Raw genomic sequence first — 15,356 nt, 5'->3', positions numbered from 1 at the left:
AATTTGTAATTATATATTATATACATTTTATATAATTCTTCGTATATTATATTTTTTATTTGACAAATTTGTAAAACTTATTTATTTAAAAAAAAACCTATATTACAAAAAAAATTAAAATAAAAATTTTTCCTCCTCGATGGTATCTCCACCTTAACAAAGGCATTTGCCGGGTGAGGAGGTTTGAGTGCTCTAATGAACCTGAGAGCTATACCGGCGGTAACATATAACATTTTCGAGTCAAGCAAGTTTGATCGTTCTGAGACCAATTAACGACGTTTTGAGTTATTAGGGGCACTTAAAGTATTATATAGATTGCCATCAATGAAATACTTTGAGTAAGCGTTTGATTAATTAATCAAGACAAAGGCCGGTATTCATAGTCTATTCTTATTTCAAGACCGTCTTAAGTAATGTCTTAAGATATTAATACGGCTCTGTGATTGGTTTATGACATCTTGTAAATCTTATCAGATTGTACTTAAGACGGTCTTAAATACAAAGTCTTAAGAACGTCGGTCTTAAGAACCGACTATGAATACCAGCCAAAGAATCTTGTGCTTTAAAGACAAAATAGCTTTAAAGACGAAGAATGTGTTTTATATTATTTATATTAATCAGTATATTAATATTTTTTTGAATAAAATAGAAGCAAAAGAGACAGTAACAGAGAGAATAGAGAAAGAGGGGCTCGAAAATATTTTTGTACTCCCCTCGGAGAAAAATTTTATATTATTTATATTAATCAGATTCTCTCAAAACCTATTTTTGGTCAAACATATATTCATGCTAAATTGGGATTAATCGCTCTCAAAGCGATCAAACTTGCTGCATTCGAAAACGCTAATAGTTACCGGTAGGGTCACCCATGCCGGACAGGTCAAAGGGGAAGAGTCAGACTAAGAGAGATACCGTAATTATTATATATTTATTATATTAATATTTTTTTGAATAAAATAGAAGCAAAAGAGACAGTAACAGAGAGAATAGAGAAAGAGGGGCTCGAAAATATTTTTGTACTCCCCTCGGAGAAAAATTAAGTCTATTCTATTATAATTTTCCTATAGTTTTGTCCGTAATCTTTTATTTTTTAAAGCGTTTCAATCATTAGTGGCATTAATTAATTCTTTCGCATTCATATGATCGCTTGGTAATAGGTATACTGTCAGGTTTTTGCAAAATGTCACAAAAAATCGAGATATTTCTTGCAATATTGATTGGAGCGTAAAAATCAAGAATAAAAGTTAAGAGTTTCTTTTATATATTGCGGGGTGCTACCCAGAAATCTAAATAAGAAGCCGGAAATGCGAAAAAATCTACTCCTCCCGATACTTGAATATGCCTTTCTTTATACAATGTACAAAAAATTGTGATTTAACGAAACGCGGAGATCTATTCTATCATAATTATTATATTTTCCTATAATTTTAACCGTGTTCTCTTGAATTTAAAGAAATTTTAATTATTAACAGCGTTAATTAATTTTTTCACATACACACACATATTTATAAAATTATTTAGATATTAACTCTAGTTATCTGTTTTTTCAAAATCAAATAAATTAAAATTATACACACACTTAATATTTGAACTATCGAATGTGCGGCTCAGTCATTACAGCCTTTTATTGATATAAAGTAATGCATAGTGCGGTCGAGATAACTAATAAATCAATATCGCGGAAAAGAAGTAACAATACTTGCGAGTACCGATTTAACATGCCTTTTTTAAGAGTGGATTTCAGCGCGCTATTCCTAAGCGAATTGTCCGGTACTAATGCACGCGTTGCAATCCCGATGTAACGGTTCATAGATGTAAAAGACGGAAGAATCTGCGGTATGCGTGGCCCCAATCGACGACCGATGTTCGCGCTCTCGCTATAACATCCAGAATATACTTCTCGTCAATTTAGCGACGAATCTACTTTCTTCGAGCACACTAAATCGACACGATAGAGCTTGTCGAATAATAAAACTTCCGCATTCGACACACTTTTAATTTCTGTAAAAGCTTCGTCACTCATGAAAAGCGTCCGATTAAAAGAAAGCGTTACAATGTGACGCAACATTCGAAGAATATGATTGTGACGAAAAATAATTATTGAGACGCTTTTTGTTATTACGTCTATCGTTACTTATTGTTAGTTATGTTAATATAATTCAATTGTAACACAATGTATGCTCAAATTATCGCGCTGGTTCTTAATTGTCTTTCCTCTTCTTTGTTTGAAATAATTATTGATCATACAATATTATTTGATTGTCTATACGATAATTAATCTTGCCGGAATATATTCATTTATCTTGCCGGAATATATTCATTAAACTTTCACCGCGTTAACTCTCTAGTTCTCTTCTGAATCTACATCATATTTAAACGCATAATTATAGCATTCATTATTGTATTAAGTATACATTTTCAGCTGCATGTGCATATATCGTACAATACGTACCGCAACTCATTATGGGGATAAATTTATACCTCCGTGACGTGTATATACCGTGAATCAATTCACATCATGCCCGCATTTTCACGCCCGATATTTAATTACTCTGTTAATACAAAACGCATTTTCCATCGCCCGCGTTCTCGTCCGTTTTACTATAGATACGAAGCAATATCGGCAGAAGAAATGTGATGATTAAAGCTATTTACGCGACTTGGAAGATGATCCAGCAAAATTCTATACGTATATATATATACATACACTATTCAACATAAATATTCAATTAGATACGAGATAGAAATGAAAATTAGAATTCTTTTGCAAAAAACAAAAGATGCTTACCTCCGGCACAGTGGTCTCGTAGGGAGTGTTAATGAATTTCGGTGCATTATCATTGATATCGGACACTCTCACAATCACCGGAATCGTCCGTTTTTTGTTGGTCGATTTCACCGTGCAACTCAACTGAAAAACAAAGAAGCATTCATATAGAATAGCAGATATAAAGATTTATATCACACATACACACAGACACATTTTAATATTTAATGTTTAATCTTCATTAAAGAACTTATTAAATAAATTAATAATAAATATTGTATTAATAAACTGATGTTGCTTTGATAAGATATAAATAAAGTCAGTGTATAACTATATCAATCGTATCTGTATATAAATAATAAATTAATAATGAATTAGTAATGAATTAGAATAAGAAATTAGTAATGAATTATTAATAAACTGATATTGCTTTGATAAGGTAGAGATAAAATCAATATATAATTATATCAATCGTATCTGTATATAAATCAAACTAGAAGTTAATTTTTATTATTAAACGCCGATAAATTTAATTGAAAAAAGATAAAAAAACGCGCGTATATAAGACTATTATTGGAATATTTACGAGTGTGATAATTTTATTATATCGATTGCATGCTTTCACCAGTATTTGCCCGCGCAACGCAATAATTAATTGACCTCGGTCGTCGAATTAATTTATTCTGAGCTCGATTATACTCCCCCCGCCTATAGATTTTCCCTGAATTGATCGAAACGCGCTGCGCATTGCTGTCACGACCGAATTTACCTCTCTATTTCTATCTTCGTTTCTTGATCTCATTAAATCTTATCCATTCGTTCGATCAATACGAACTCTTGAAATGCTCGATGCGGTGCTCCAGATCTTTCACATTCCTCGTACAATAATGTCATAAGGCGCAGTATATTACATATATGTACTTTGGCGAATACCAAACGAACCATCGAAGAAACGGCGTCTTCGAATCGTGAGCACAGCAATCAGTAACCGTATTAATTTTTCATAATTTTATATAAGAGATATATACGAATTAATATACAAATATAGGAATTAATTATACAAATATCTTCAAAAAGTGGAATTTCCAATTAAAAATATATGTTAGATATAACCAGAATATTTCCTTCGTTCGTTGATGAAAATCATCTTTCGGATTAAAGAATATAAAAATGTCTCTCTCTCTTTCTCGATCCATTTCAGTTTTCTTCATTCTCACTTTACTAAATCACTAATATTAAGTCAGTTTTCCTGTACACATTTCTTACAGAAATTAATTGTAAAATTTGCTTTAAAAAGAGAGATGAACTTTTTCTCTAATTCAGTATTATCTTTTATAAGAAAAAACAGAAAGAGTTGCTCAACTCATTTTTTTATAAAAAGTTTTAAAAAGTTATAAAAAGACTTTATAAAAATAAAAAATAATACTGTAATTTTCAATATTGACAATTAATAGCTGATGCAGAAAGCCACTATAGATCTAACCGTAGACTCATCTGCTTCCGCTTTAACAACAAGTTTGTAGCTCGTGACAGCAAAGCTAATAATAGAACATTTTATAGACAACTTTTTACACAGATAACAAGATTTTCTCCGGAGAAACGAAGGAAGTTTCTTCTGTCAATAAAGCGACGACATTTTAAAAGAGCAGCGGATACAAAAGAATTTATTTGAAAAAACCCGAAAAAGATACGATTTTTTTATCGTAATTATAGCTTATAACTCTCGAAATATTAATATTCCAATAATTTTAAAAACCATTATTCGCTTATCTTCAAATATTTGTAGTTAAAAAAGAAATATATGATGAGATAGTATACCACTTTCTTTATTTATCTTTTTATCTCTGTATTATCTCTATCTTCATAACATACATATTATTCTGCTTTATATATATTTTTTTGCTTTATTAAATATTATCCTTTACTATATAATACGTGTTCGCTTAAAAATCCCGATAATGAAAACATTCTCTCGCGGAAATTTAGGAGAATTAGAAATCAATGATATTAAAAATTATAAAAATTTCAAACATACAAAATGCAATGCGTACAGAAATAAAAACTGATGAGTTGTCGCAAAGTATAATAATCGGGCAACGCGGAAGGAAATAAAATTTTCACGCGTGGCAACAATTTTTTTTTCTCTCGGCGACACGTGCTCATTATCCAAATTCCCGTTGGCAATAATTTTCAGTGTAGCAGTTTCCCACGATAATTTCCGCGAGAGAATATTTTCATTGTTTATTACAAAAAGAGGTTAAGTTATATCTCATAGAGCTCGCGAAGTAAACTTTCTCAAACGGATGAGTAAGAACACGTGCGCGCGAATTGACAGCTGTATAATCATTTGTACCGTGAACTTATCACTTGAGCGATAGCATCCTGTACGACGATGCTCTTCCAATTTCTTACGTGTGAATCCGAAAGCAATATTTCACGGGCGAAAGTAACACGCGGGATTAGCACCGTGATAAACGTTGTCACTTTGTAACGCATATGACGCATCCATAAATTATTCAAGCCGCATAATGTACTATTAGAAACTAATCAAGTCTTGAATGATCTCAATCTTCGAAGGATGATGTCTTAGAAAATATACGAGCGTTCGCGTTGGCGCAAAAAATTCGCTAGGAATATTATCAAGACAATATGCTCTTGTAACAAAGATTTGGACTCATTTTACTCTTTTGTATTATTTGTTTTACTTTTATAAATTTTGTAAAACTACAACACAACTACATTTATTAACAAAAGTTTTCTATAAATCAATTTAATCGGCGGCTCCAGTAATACATTGCGGAAGATTAAAGTCTCTTTACCTGAAAAACCACATGCGAGAGATTTTCGTCATCTCTATCCAATGGTTCAAGAAGTTGCAATTTCTTGCCATTCAATTTGAAAAGAGGCGCCCTTCCTGGAAAGATAAGCTCCAGCATGGTCTCGTTATAAGGATCACCGGACACCGGAAGTTCTTCCGGTACGGTCCTCTGATCGATCGCTGAAAAAAGAAAGACGGCGAAGGCGATTATCATTGTGCACATCAATTTATCTTATATCTAGGACGAGAACGCAAATGGAATGAGTTTTCTACCTCGACGATATTTTCGCTATTTATTTTAAACCAAGTAAGCAATGAAATATTATGATAATAAAAGATTTTCATTATTCATAAAAGAAGATTATTTTAAAAAGCCAAAATAAAAACTTCTAATTAATATTAATTTTGTTTATTGAAAGAGAGAAATTCGTTTTATTAAAATATATACAAGAAATGATCAGAGGGTAATTAAATTCGTATAACCAACCATTTCTCAAGGAAATCTTTTATTGCTCGTATAATACGGCTTTCTCATGCAAAGATCAATCCGTCTATGTTCCGCGTAATGAATACTATCTTGGTGGGCTGATATCAATCTCGAGTAATATCTCATTAGTGAAAGCCAATATGGTTTAATTACAAACGTATTGTGACTGTTCTACTACTCTAACGTTCTCTTCCTTTAATTTTTATCGTCGTTGTAATTACTTTCGTTTGACCGAACTAATTAAGTTTTCTATTATACTGTCAGATGTCATTCGTTGAAACGAATTCAACATCCTGATGCTATTACATTTAGATTAAATTAAATTTGTGCTGATAAATCTTAGTTTAATATATATTCAACGTTTTCATATTTTTTTAAATTTATCTATTCAAAAATATCAAAATCATTGTTAATACTTTTAAGGAACAACATAATTTAACTGATATGAGAATATAGTAAATCCGAGAGACGGAAGATTTTGACTTCAAACTTTTATTCTCTTTAATTTTTTCGGAATAACAATTATTCCAAGATTTAATACGTTAATGTAATATATGGAATAAATTTAGTATCATTTGCTTATAATAATAAAGTCATTTCCCCGTCAAAATTGGGTTGCTTTGAGAATCGCTCGCCAACAAATACGTCATGCATTATGTATATGACGTACGGCGGTATGTTAAGAACGAGCAAGAGATAGTAGTTGTTCAGATCTTTGGCGTACAAGATGATTTCTCTCGCGGTGATATCAGCGTCAACATCAGCGTGACTAGCTCGATTTCGATAATCATAGATCAGCAACTTCCGTGCCCCCTCCCTCCGCCCCTCCCCCCTCCCTATAATTTCCGCAATTCAGAATTGCGACACACAATACAGTCTCGAAATTGGGTTCGGGAAACGATTTACTTGTGAATGTGAAAAATGATGGTTGAGCGGTTGCGATCGATACAGCTGAATGCGACGTGGAAATCAAGAATCGGATAATATTAGGAGCTATAATTCGCGAAAAAGTATAATGGCTGAATATAATGGATGCTGCTTAAAAACCAGCACCAAACTTTTCCCGGATAAAATCGCGTACGTTTTATCATGTTTCAGAATAAAAATTGTCACAAGAACGAGTACTGAATGAGAGTATAATAATGTAAAGCAAAAACGCTAAAAAAGTAACAACAAAATGAAAGAAGCGCAAATCCATTACCAGAAAAATATATTTTTACTCTGGTTTTTGTCATTTATCTATAAATTATTAAATTCACATTCTTTTTTATATTTGCAATTTTAATAAATTATACGTATTATTCATTGACATTGATTTCTAGAAAACAGGTAAATTTTGATAATTTACGAATATAAAGAAACAAAAACCATAGTTTAAAAAAATATGATAAATTTAAATATTTATATATGTACAATACATTACACTTACCATTTCCCCTGCTTTCTTCGATGTCAAGTATGATGTTCGATTGTCCTGATTCCACCTCGCATAAACCTGTAATGTAAAACGTACAAAATTTATAATTTAATATTAGTTTTAATTTATCCATATTTGCGTGTCAAATTCAATAAAATTATAAAATGTCAGCCTTTATTATTTTTATATATATTAGTAAAAATTTGAGGGAGATAATAAAAAAGAGACGACAGAAATAATATTTTAATATACTTTGTAATATTGCAAAATTATAATTTATTTTTTATTATAATGCATAAAACACTAAAAAAAATCTGCACAAAAGGTCCTCTATTTATAAATATTATAAATATTTTTATTGTAATATGTATGTGACATTTACGTTATGGCGACTCGAAAAAATTCATTGTATATAATTTTTTGTCTCTCTCTCTCCTTTTTATAATATATAAGCTATTATATAAGCTATTATATTATATATACATATATATAAGATAAATTTAATAATAAAACTGAAATGCTACGATTTAATAACTATTTAAACATATTATACTAATGGCGCTAATATAATAGTTGAAAATAAATACGTAAAATGTTTTTCACGATGACAAATTTTCTTTAAAACATTTATAGTTTAATCAACTAGAAAAGGCAATCAGCTGAGCAATAAATTAAATTATAACGGCTATATCTTCACGGGAAGAATGCAATATCGTTTTCTGCAGCGTATATACAAACAAAGCACTCTAATTTCGTTTACGTGCCATTAAAGCTACATGAAAAGCTGAAATGCAATTAACTTTACAATTATCAAATAACTGGTTAGTAATTTCACTCACAGTTGCAAATTGAGAATATATAATATAATATAATATAATAATAAGTTTTTGTTTTTTATTTAATTTCAAATACGCTTTACTTACACAAAATCTCAACGCGATACCTGAGATATAATGTAATAAAAATTGAAAAATGAAACTATCTCCAGAAAGCCGCAGTTCAAATTTTTATCGAAAACCGTTGCTCCGAATTTATGAAAAAATCTCGAAGACTACATTCGCAGATAGTTTGTACCTACAGCTTCACGACATCCTGTAGAAATCGATGCTCTGACGCAAAACTTTTGTGTTTGATTTATTCTCAGAACCCATGCTCTCTCAGACAGATGTGAGAAGTCCGTTCGGACGGAAACGTGACGCGCAAAACGCTTACATTAAGAAAGAAGATTATAGCATTGCGAGCTCGAGGCACATTTTGACGTACATACTCGTGTATGCCAGCTGTTACGAAAGAGACCGGTCAATGGCCGATTTTTGTCAAGGCATCCCGACAGACGGACGAATTAATCGAATTTGCGCGCTAATGAAAACGAAAACCTAATTACCGATATGCTGCCATTACCTATATAAGGCTCCTTATATTGCAGGATGATTTATAATGTAACGTGATAGTTGTCTGTTTTATAAATTCGTCTCTCGCTTTTTCCCGAATTAAAATAAAATAAATAATTAAAATAACACAGAGAGAAAATATAGCAAAATATTCTATATTATATATTCTATTTGTTTTACTCATATAAATAGGAAAATTATCAGCTTTCTTTATAAATATTTCCTTTGAATCATATTTACATATATTTACATATTTATATACATATTTTTCATATCAGTTACAATTAATGGACATCGAATTAATTAACCTAGAATTTAAAACTCGGGTAATCCAATTCACATGACCTCTTAACTCAACTCATGCGGTTTCCGCATATCGCCGTCCATCCGTCATATTGCGAATTCGCGCAATTTCCACGCGAACATTCGTCATCATCCAGCCAGCTACGTATTCCCTGCTCTCATAAAGTTTCTCGCGTAAATCTCCCGGGACAGCGAGCTACTACTGGCAAACCCCGTTTATTTCTTCCCACGTAGAAAGTGATCGCGGTATTAGAAAGCGCATACTGTAGAGAACGAACGGTCCATCGTGCTGATCGCGACCGGTATTTATCTTTCTACTAAACGTATTCGCGAGTTGTTTTATGGGAGATGCAAAGGTTTTAGGGTGGCTGATCTATGTTCGATCGTCGATGAAAATACCCCTCAAACAAAGCAATTTGTGATCTCGCATGATTTGTTTTCCAGCGCGTCTGACACTCGCGTGCTGGACTTTGCCAAACTCTTGTAGACAATTGTTTAAAAGTCACGTACAATACGGATTGGAATAAAAGTATTCTAGAATCTAACAGCCTATCATTATAATGACAGCCGGCTGTATACAATCCAAGCATGTCGTGGGAACAGATACTAAAAGTCAAAGTCCGTACCTCTGCGACGAAAACTTGGTTTTCAGCACCAAATCCATTACCATGAGAAGATTGTATTTTGGTGCATGTATCGGAAAAAGTTTTGCAATACCTGGATTATCATAAAGTTGTGTATCACCTCTCACGTAAAAAGAAAATATATAATATATCGACTAAAGTTAATAACGTTATACATATATATAACGTTTAGAAAAATAAATAAAAATAAATAAAATAAAATAAATAAAATAAAATAAAATAAAATAAAATAAATAAAAATAAATTTATTCAGACCGATATTTTTCGCATAGAAAAATACAGGAAATATCCTTTTGTTAATTTGTAAATACGTTTTTCGAGTTACCAAACGTTAACCACCACCTTCGGTGAATCACGTTTCTCCGTTTAAACCCTCACCTTAAAACAACCGCACCTATATCTCCCGTCTATAATCACGCGAATTATCGCGTCGGTATGTATTATGTATGTTTTATCCCCAACCCATATTCTAAAGCCATTCTCTTGTGTATGCGGTTTATGTTGGTCGCAGCTTCCATTGAGCTTATCAATCCCCCTCGTGAAGCGCGAATCTCCATAAAACGTCAATGCACTTAGAATATTCTTCTTTCACTTTACGATCGTAAAATGGAGATAAGAAAAGAAAAGGGAACAACAATTCATATCATTCATATTTTTCATGGTATGAAAAAGAAGGATATTATGTCGAGTATTTCCGAGACGCGGAAACGCTTAATAAGACTTAATAACGTTAACGATGGTAAATCGGAAGAAGCATGAATAACTCGTATAAATAAGTTCGTTGTTATCTCGCAAGTAATATGCTCCGGAAAATAAAAGAACTATCGAAGAAAAGAACTCGCACTTCCGCACGTGCAATCGATTCCCGAACGCTTCGCTTTTATGTCCGGCAACGACAATAAAATACACGGCTTACCCATCGGCCGTGACATAAGTAATTGGCAATCAGCTGAGATAGATTTACGCGTGTGGGAAACCGCGCGGTTCAACCATGACTTTTACGGCGCGAGTTGTACTAATTTTATCCCACTCTTCTGCCGGCCGAGAGGAAACGTCTCTCTTTAAATCGACGCATCTCTGAAGAAATTTTAAAGGCAACTTTGCAATTCTCTCATTAAGGGCTTGATTTTGGCAACAGAATAATGCAACAGAACAATTTATATGATCCCATTAATTAATATACTCACCAACTTTGGCGTGAGCGTCCCGAAGATGTAAAATCACGCACAGCAAACACCAGAACCAGTGGGTCATTGTTTTTGCCTGCAAAAAGAGAAAGTCATATAATTAATACCTAAAATTTAACCCATAATATTATTATTTCAATATAATCAGACAGATCGTAAATTATGAAAGATCGCGAGAAGATTCGCCCGTAATCAGTCGCATTTGGCGAGATCTATATTCACCAAAGAGATCATCATATTCATAAGTCACGCTCTCCTAACTGCCAGTACGGCGATCCTTGGTGACTCTTAAGTAGCAGCTTTACTGAAATTTCTTGAAATACAAGATGTACTTTCCGTCACGAGCTCCCGTTTAATTCATGATGCATTAGTCTGCCATTCGCTTTATGTTAGTGACAGATAATCTCATTGTTGTGTATACTTTGATAACTTTAAACGTATGCTCGAAAAATACTTCCATTAAGAGATTCAACTTTTCTCTCGCATTAATTTCTTTTTGCAATGTCAGCCATCTCTAAATTTTTGCTAATTTATTGCATAATTTAACGAATCAAAATAGAAGATCTTTTATGAAGTATGCTTTTGGCATACCTTACATCTTCGACGAGTCACAAGATATGTTCGCTAAAACTTTTGGATATGCGACATCTAAGCAAATTTCAGTTTCGGGTCAATTAGCACAAAGGAAACTTAACTGGCAGATAAAGCCGTACGAAATGTCAAAAGCTTAATAGGAGCGCATTCTCTTTCACGTGAAAAGACACCGGGAGGATCTCATGAGGGAAACAGAATCGATAGCGCAAGCGGCTCTGTGAGGTCTTATGCTAATGTACCGTTGATGCACCGTGCGTAAATAAGACTATGCGTCAGCGCGAATAAAATGCCGAACAAAACAATGTTATCAGCCTCGCGTGATCTCTCGGGCACCCCTGTTGGATCCGCGTTTGCTTGATACCGTATAGATTCTGCCGATGATTTTTCTCACCTAAACACGCGCGTGCGAGTGCGACGATTCTCTCATCAACGCGCGTGAAGTACAATCAACCTTGCGAGAGAGATGCGTAATCTATGCATATAAAGATCCGCGCGTAAAACAATCAACCGCGGTCTTTAAAGGAAGAAACTGTATTGCCTCTCTCTTTTTATCTAGTTATAAATTATTCAAAGTGTTTTCTCTCACACGGAGCATTATGCAAGCTGACTATATTGATAACAGTCTGCATTTTACGGGCATTGAAAGACTTTCCCATTGAGAGACAATCGTTACATATATTTCGTAACATGACATAAGAAAGATAACGCGCTTTCGCGTTTACGCTAGATAATGTGTAATACGATTTCTAATAGACAAAAATTGAAAATCGTGATGGAGGATATTGTTCAAGCCTCTATAGTTCCGCATAGCCGAGAACTTCGCGTGTTTGCAAATTACGCTAGGTCGTGTAGTCACTTCGCGCTTAAATTAGGCTATCGCCTGTAGCGTCGTTCGTGCAACTGTCTCGCATGTACGAAAGTGTCTCCCAACAATCACGCACTCCGTGATTTTTGATCTCATGCTAGACTATTCTTGTCAGCCTCTTGTCTTCGTTGATTCTGACTTTTAGACTTTTACAAAAAAAAATCAAATGTAAGTAAAACCTTGAATTATAAACTGAAACAAATTAAAATCTGATAACTAGATTTTTACTGAGAAAAATTAAAACTAAAATTCTCGAGTAATCGGTTTAAAAAGATATTTGGGTCATCTTTAGAAACGCTAACCTAAATGTATAGCAGCGAGAAAGGCAAGGCAGAAGCGCGCTATTCATCGATCCCATACATAGGTATACATCGTGGCAAATGTATTCGGCAAATTTTTTCTCTCGCGGTTACAAAGTTTCCTTTCGAAATGCGGTTACGAACGACGAGACCGCGCGCAATATCCTCTCGAGAGTCAAAGAGGACGCCGTAATTGATGTAACGAGCAGTCGCTCCATTCACCGTACCGGGATAAGCACACGCCAAGAGGCGTTCGATTTCGCGGCTTACAGCATAAAATTTATGACGAAATCCTTTGCATTCGATAATTCGATCTTCGTTTAATGTAAATAATATTTACATGCCTCGGCTTGGTTATCATTCGCGCGACGACACTCGAATATAAAAGTAGTGATGCGAGACGCTTCGTCGAACTCCTTTTCTAAACGCGATTGCGATCAGTATTGAAAAATTATTTGCTATAATAAAATGATTTATTAACTTCTATAATATGTAACTACATACATATATCGCAATGATAGATACCGAATCGCATATTTCGCGTAATTTATTCACATTTAATCAAGGAAAATCGAAGTACAGAAACTCAAATTATAAATTATTGCTTTATTGTAATCCTTATGATTAATAACTATTTTTCTATCAATATTTAAAGTAAAAATATTTCATTCAATGCTTTATTGTTTGACATACTTTTTAAATTTAATTCGGATAAAGGACTTGAAGAAAAGGATGCATTGGACAGATATAATGATTAGGAATGAGAAAACAGCTTGTAGTTGTATAAAACCCGCTAATTATATTTTGTCATTATGTTATAGTTTATAATTCAATACATTGTATTATATAGAGCATTAAGCATCATAATATTATGTTGTTATAAAAATTATGATAAAATAGTGTAAAAAATATTTACTGTGTTAAAGTGGAACAATTGAAAGCATATCTTATACATATGAAGAAAGAAACATTTGAAATATTTTGCAAAGCCTGGCCGTCTTTATAATAGTACCTTGTCGGTGCGGAGACTTATGAGAATGATAGATTGTGTTAAATAGGAAATTTTCCAACGTGCTCTGCCGTAATTCTTGTGAATTGCATAATTAATGTCGCGGGAGCTGTAACGCATTAATGAACGAGACAAGAACGCAATTCATTTTCTTGTAATTTATCTATGGCGTTGAATACGTTGCGAAGTGATCCGAGATGTAGCAACGTATTAATTATAAACTATAATTTTCGAATTTATCTCTAAATTGCTTTATATTTGAAATTATTCAGTAGAATAGTATTTGTAAATTCCGACCATAATTGCTGAGAATCACGATTAATATGATGGATAGAATTATCTCCGAAAAATATTTGGAAATAACAGATTTTCGAAGAATTGATTGTGTGTGAGAGAGAGTGAGAGAGAGAGACAAACATGTCGTTTTTTTTTTTCGAGAAACCAGAAGTGGTACATATCGACAGTATGTCGATATACGTACTTTATACGTATTTATGTGTTGTAAAGTTTAAGAGCGTGATCTCTTGGAAGTAAGTCGGGTCACGCGAGAACCAAAGGAAAGTTTCTATCCGAATAAGAATCTTATTCGTACACAGCTCTCTGTGTTCTAACGTTTACTTTTTTATCTTTGGCGTATCGGATTCAATATCAAGATCGGACTGTATCTGACGTGACATTAATTTCGATTATGCAGCACATTAATTACGATTTGCACTCTACAAGGTATTGTCCCGACTTCCTTGATTATAATCGCTAAAACATGGGGTTTCCATTAAAGTTTCCCTTTAAATGCAACGACATGACCGTAATATTGCGTAAATATTTATTTGCTTGAGAGGTTGCCTCTACCATTATTTATTTCCTTTTTATAAGATAATCAGAAGACTTAAATCATGGATTTATAAACGGGCTATCAGGAAATATCTACAGATGCTTACTTAAAGTTTGCTTACTTAAAGTTAAATTCGATATTATATAATCCGAATTCTATTCTATTCTCTTGAAAAAGCGTACGGTTTACTTTTATTCGCAAACTATCCAACAATCCGTAAATTAAATGCTTATTATATAAATCACTATGTACTTGAAAATTATATCTCAATTAGAGAGCAATTAATTTATTATCCTTACGATCTTAGGTCTGCTGCTAGGTAGCGTAAAAAAAAACGGCTGTTAAATAGATATATGTAACACATCGATAATGTTCCCGGAAATATGTTATCAAAGTCAGTATACGGTTCAGGAATTACACGCTGACGCTCACCCGTCACGTATTTCCACAACGGCTGAATTACTCGACTTTCCGCTATCTGCCTTATTAATCGCGAAAGTACAGTCGTGTCTCAGTCCAGCTCTATCTAAGTCGGAAGTAAATCGGTACCCACGGTAAAACATTGTGAAACACCGGTGGTCGTTTCTAAGATGTCGTGCGACTTGACACCGTACATACATAAGTGCAGTAGAAATACTAGGAAATATATAGGGTACTAGTTCTGGATTACTAGTAGAATAAAATTTAACATTTTTGTTCAGAAGGATGACAAACGTACGACAAAATATTTAAGTATGAATATT

The 15,356-nt window shown here is 33.2% G+C and overlaps 1 protein-coding gene across 1 annotated transcript in view; it reads right to left on the bottom strand.

The window, feature by feature from the left end:
- LOC115234725 (cadherin-99C) overlaps positions 1-15,356 on the bottom strand; it is a 125,060-nt gene that overhangs the window by 32,791 nt on the left and 76,913 nt on the right. Inside the window, exons 2-5 of the mRNA XM_029806025.1 lie at positions 11,015-11,090; positions 7,502-7,567; positions 5,587-5,765; positions 2,789-2,911 (exon numbers count right to left, since the gene is read on the bottom strand). Coding sequence (XP_029661885.1) covers positions 2,789-2,911; positions 5,587-5,765; positions 7,502-7,567; positions 11,015-11,090 — 444 coding nt within the window. The remainder of the gene's footprint in view (positions 1-2,788; positions 2,912-5,586; positions 5,766-7,501; positions 7,568-11,014; positions 11,091-15,356) is intronic.

This window comes from Formica exsecta, unplaced genomic scaffold (assembly GCF_003651465.1).
Source record: "Formica exsecta isolate Colony F162 unplaced genomic scaffold, ASM365146v1 scaffold201, whole genome shotgun sequence".
Taxonomy (NCBI): domain Eukaryota; kingdom Metazoa; phylum Arthropoda; class Insecta; order Hymenoptera; family Formicidae; genus Formica; species Formica exsecta.
This window is presented reverse-complemented; position numbering and strand designations above follow the sequence as displayed.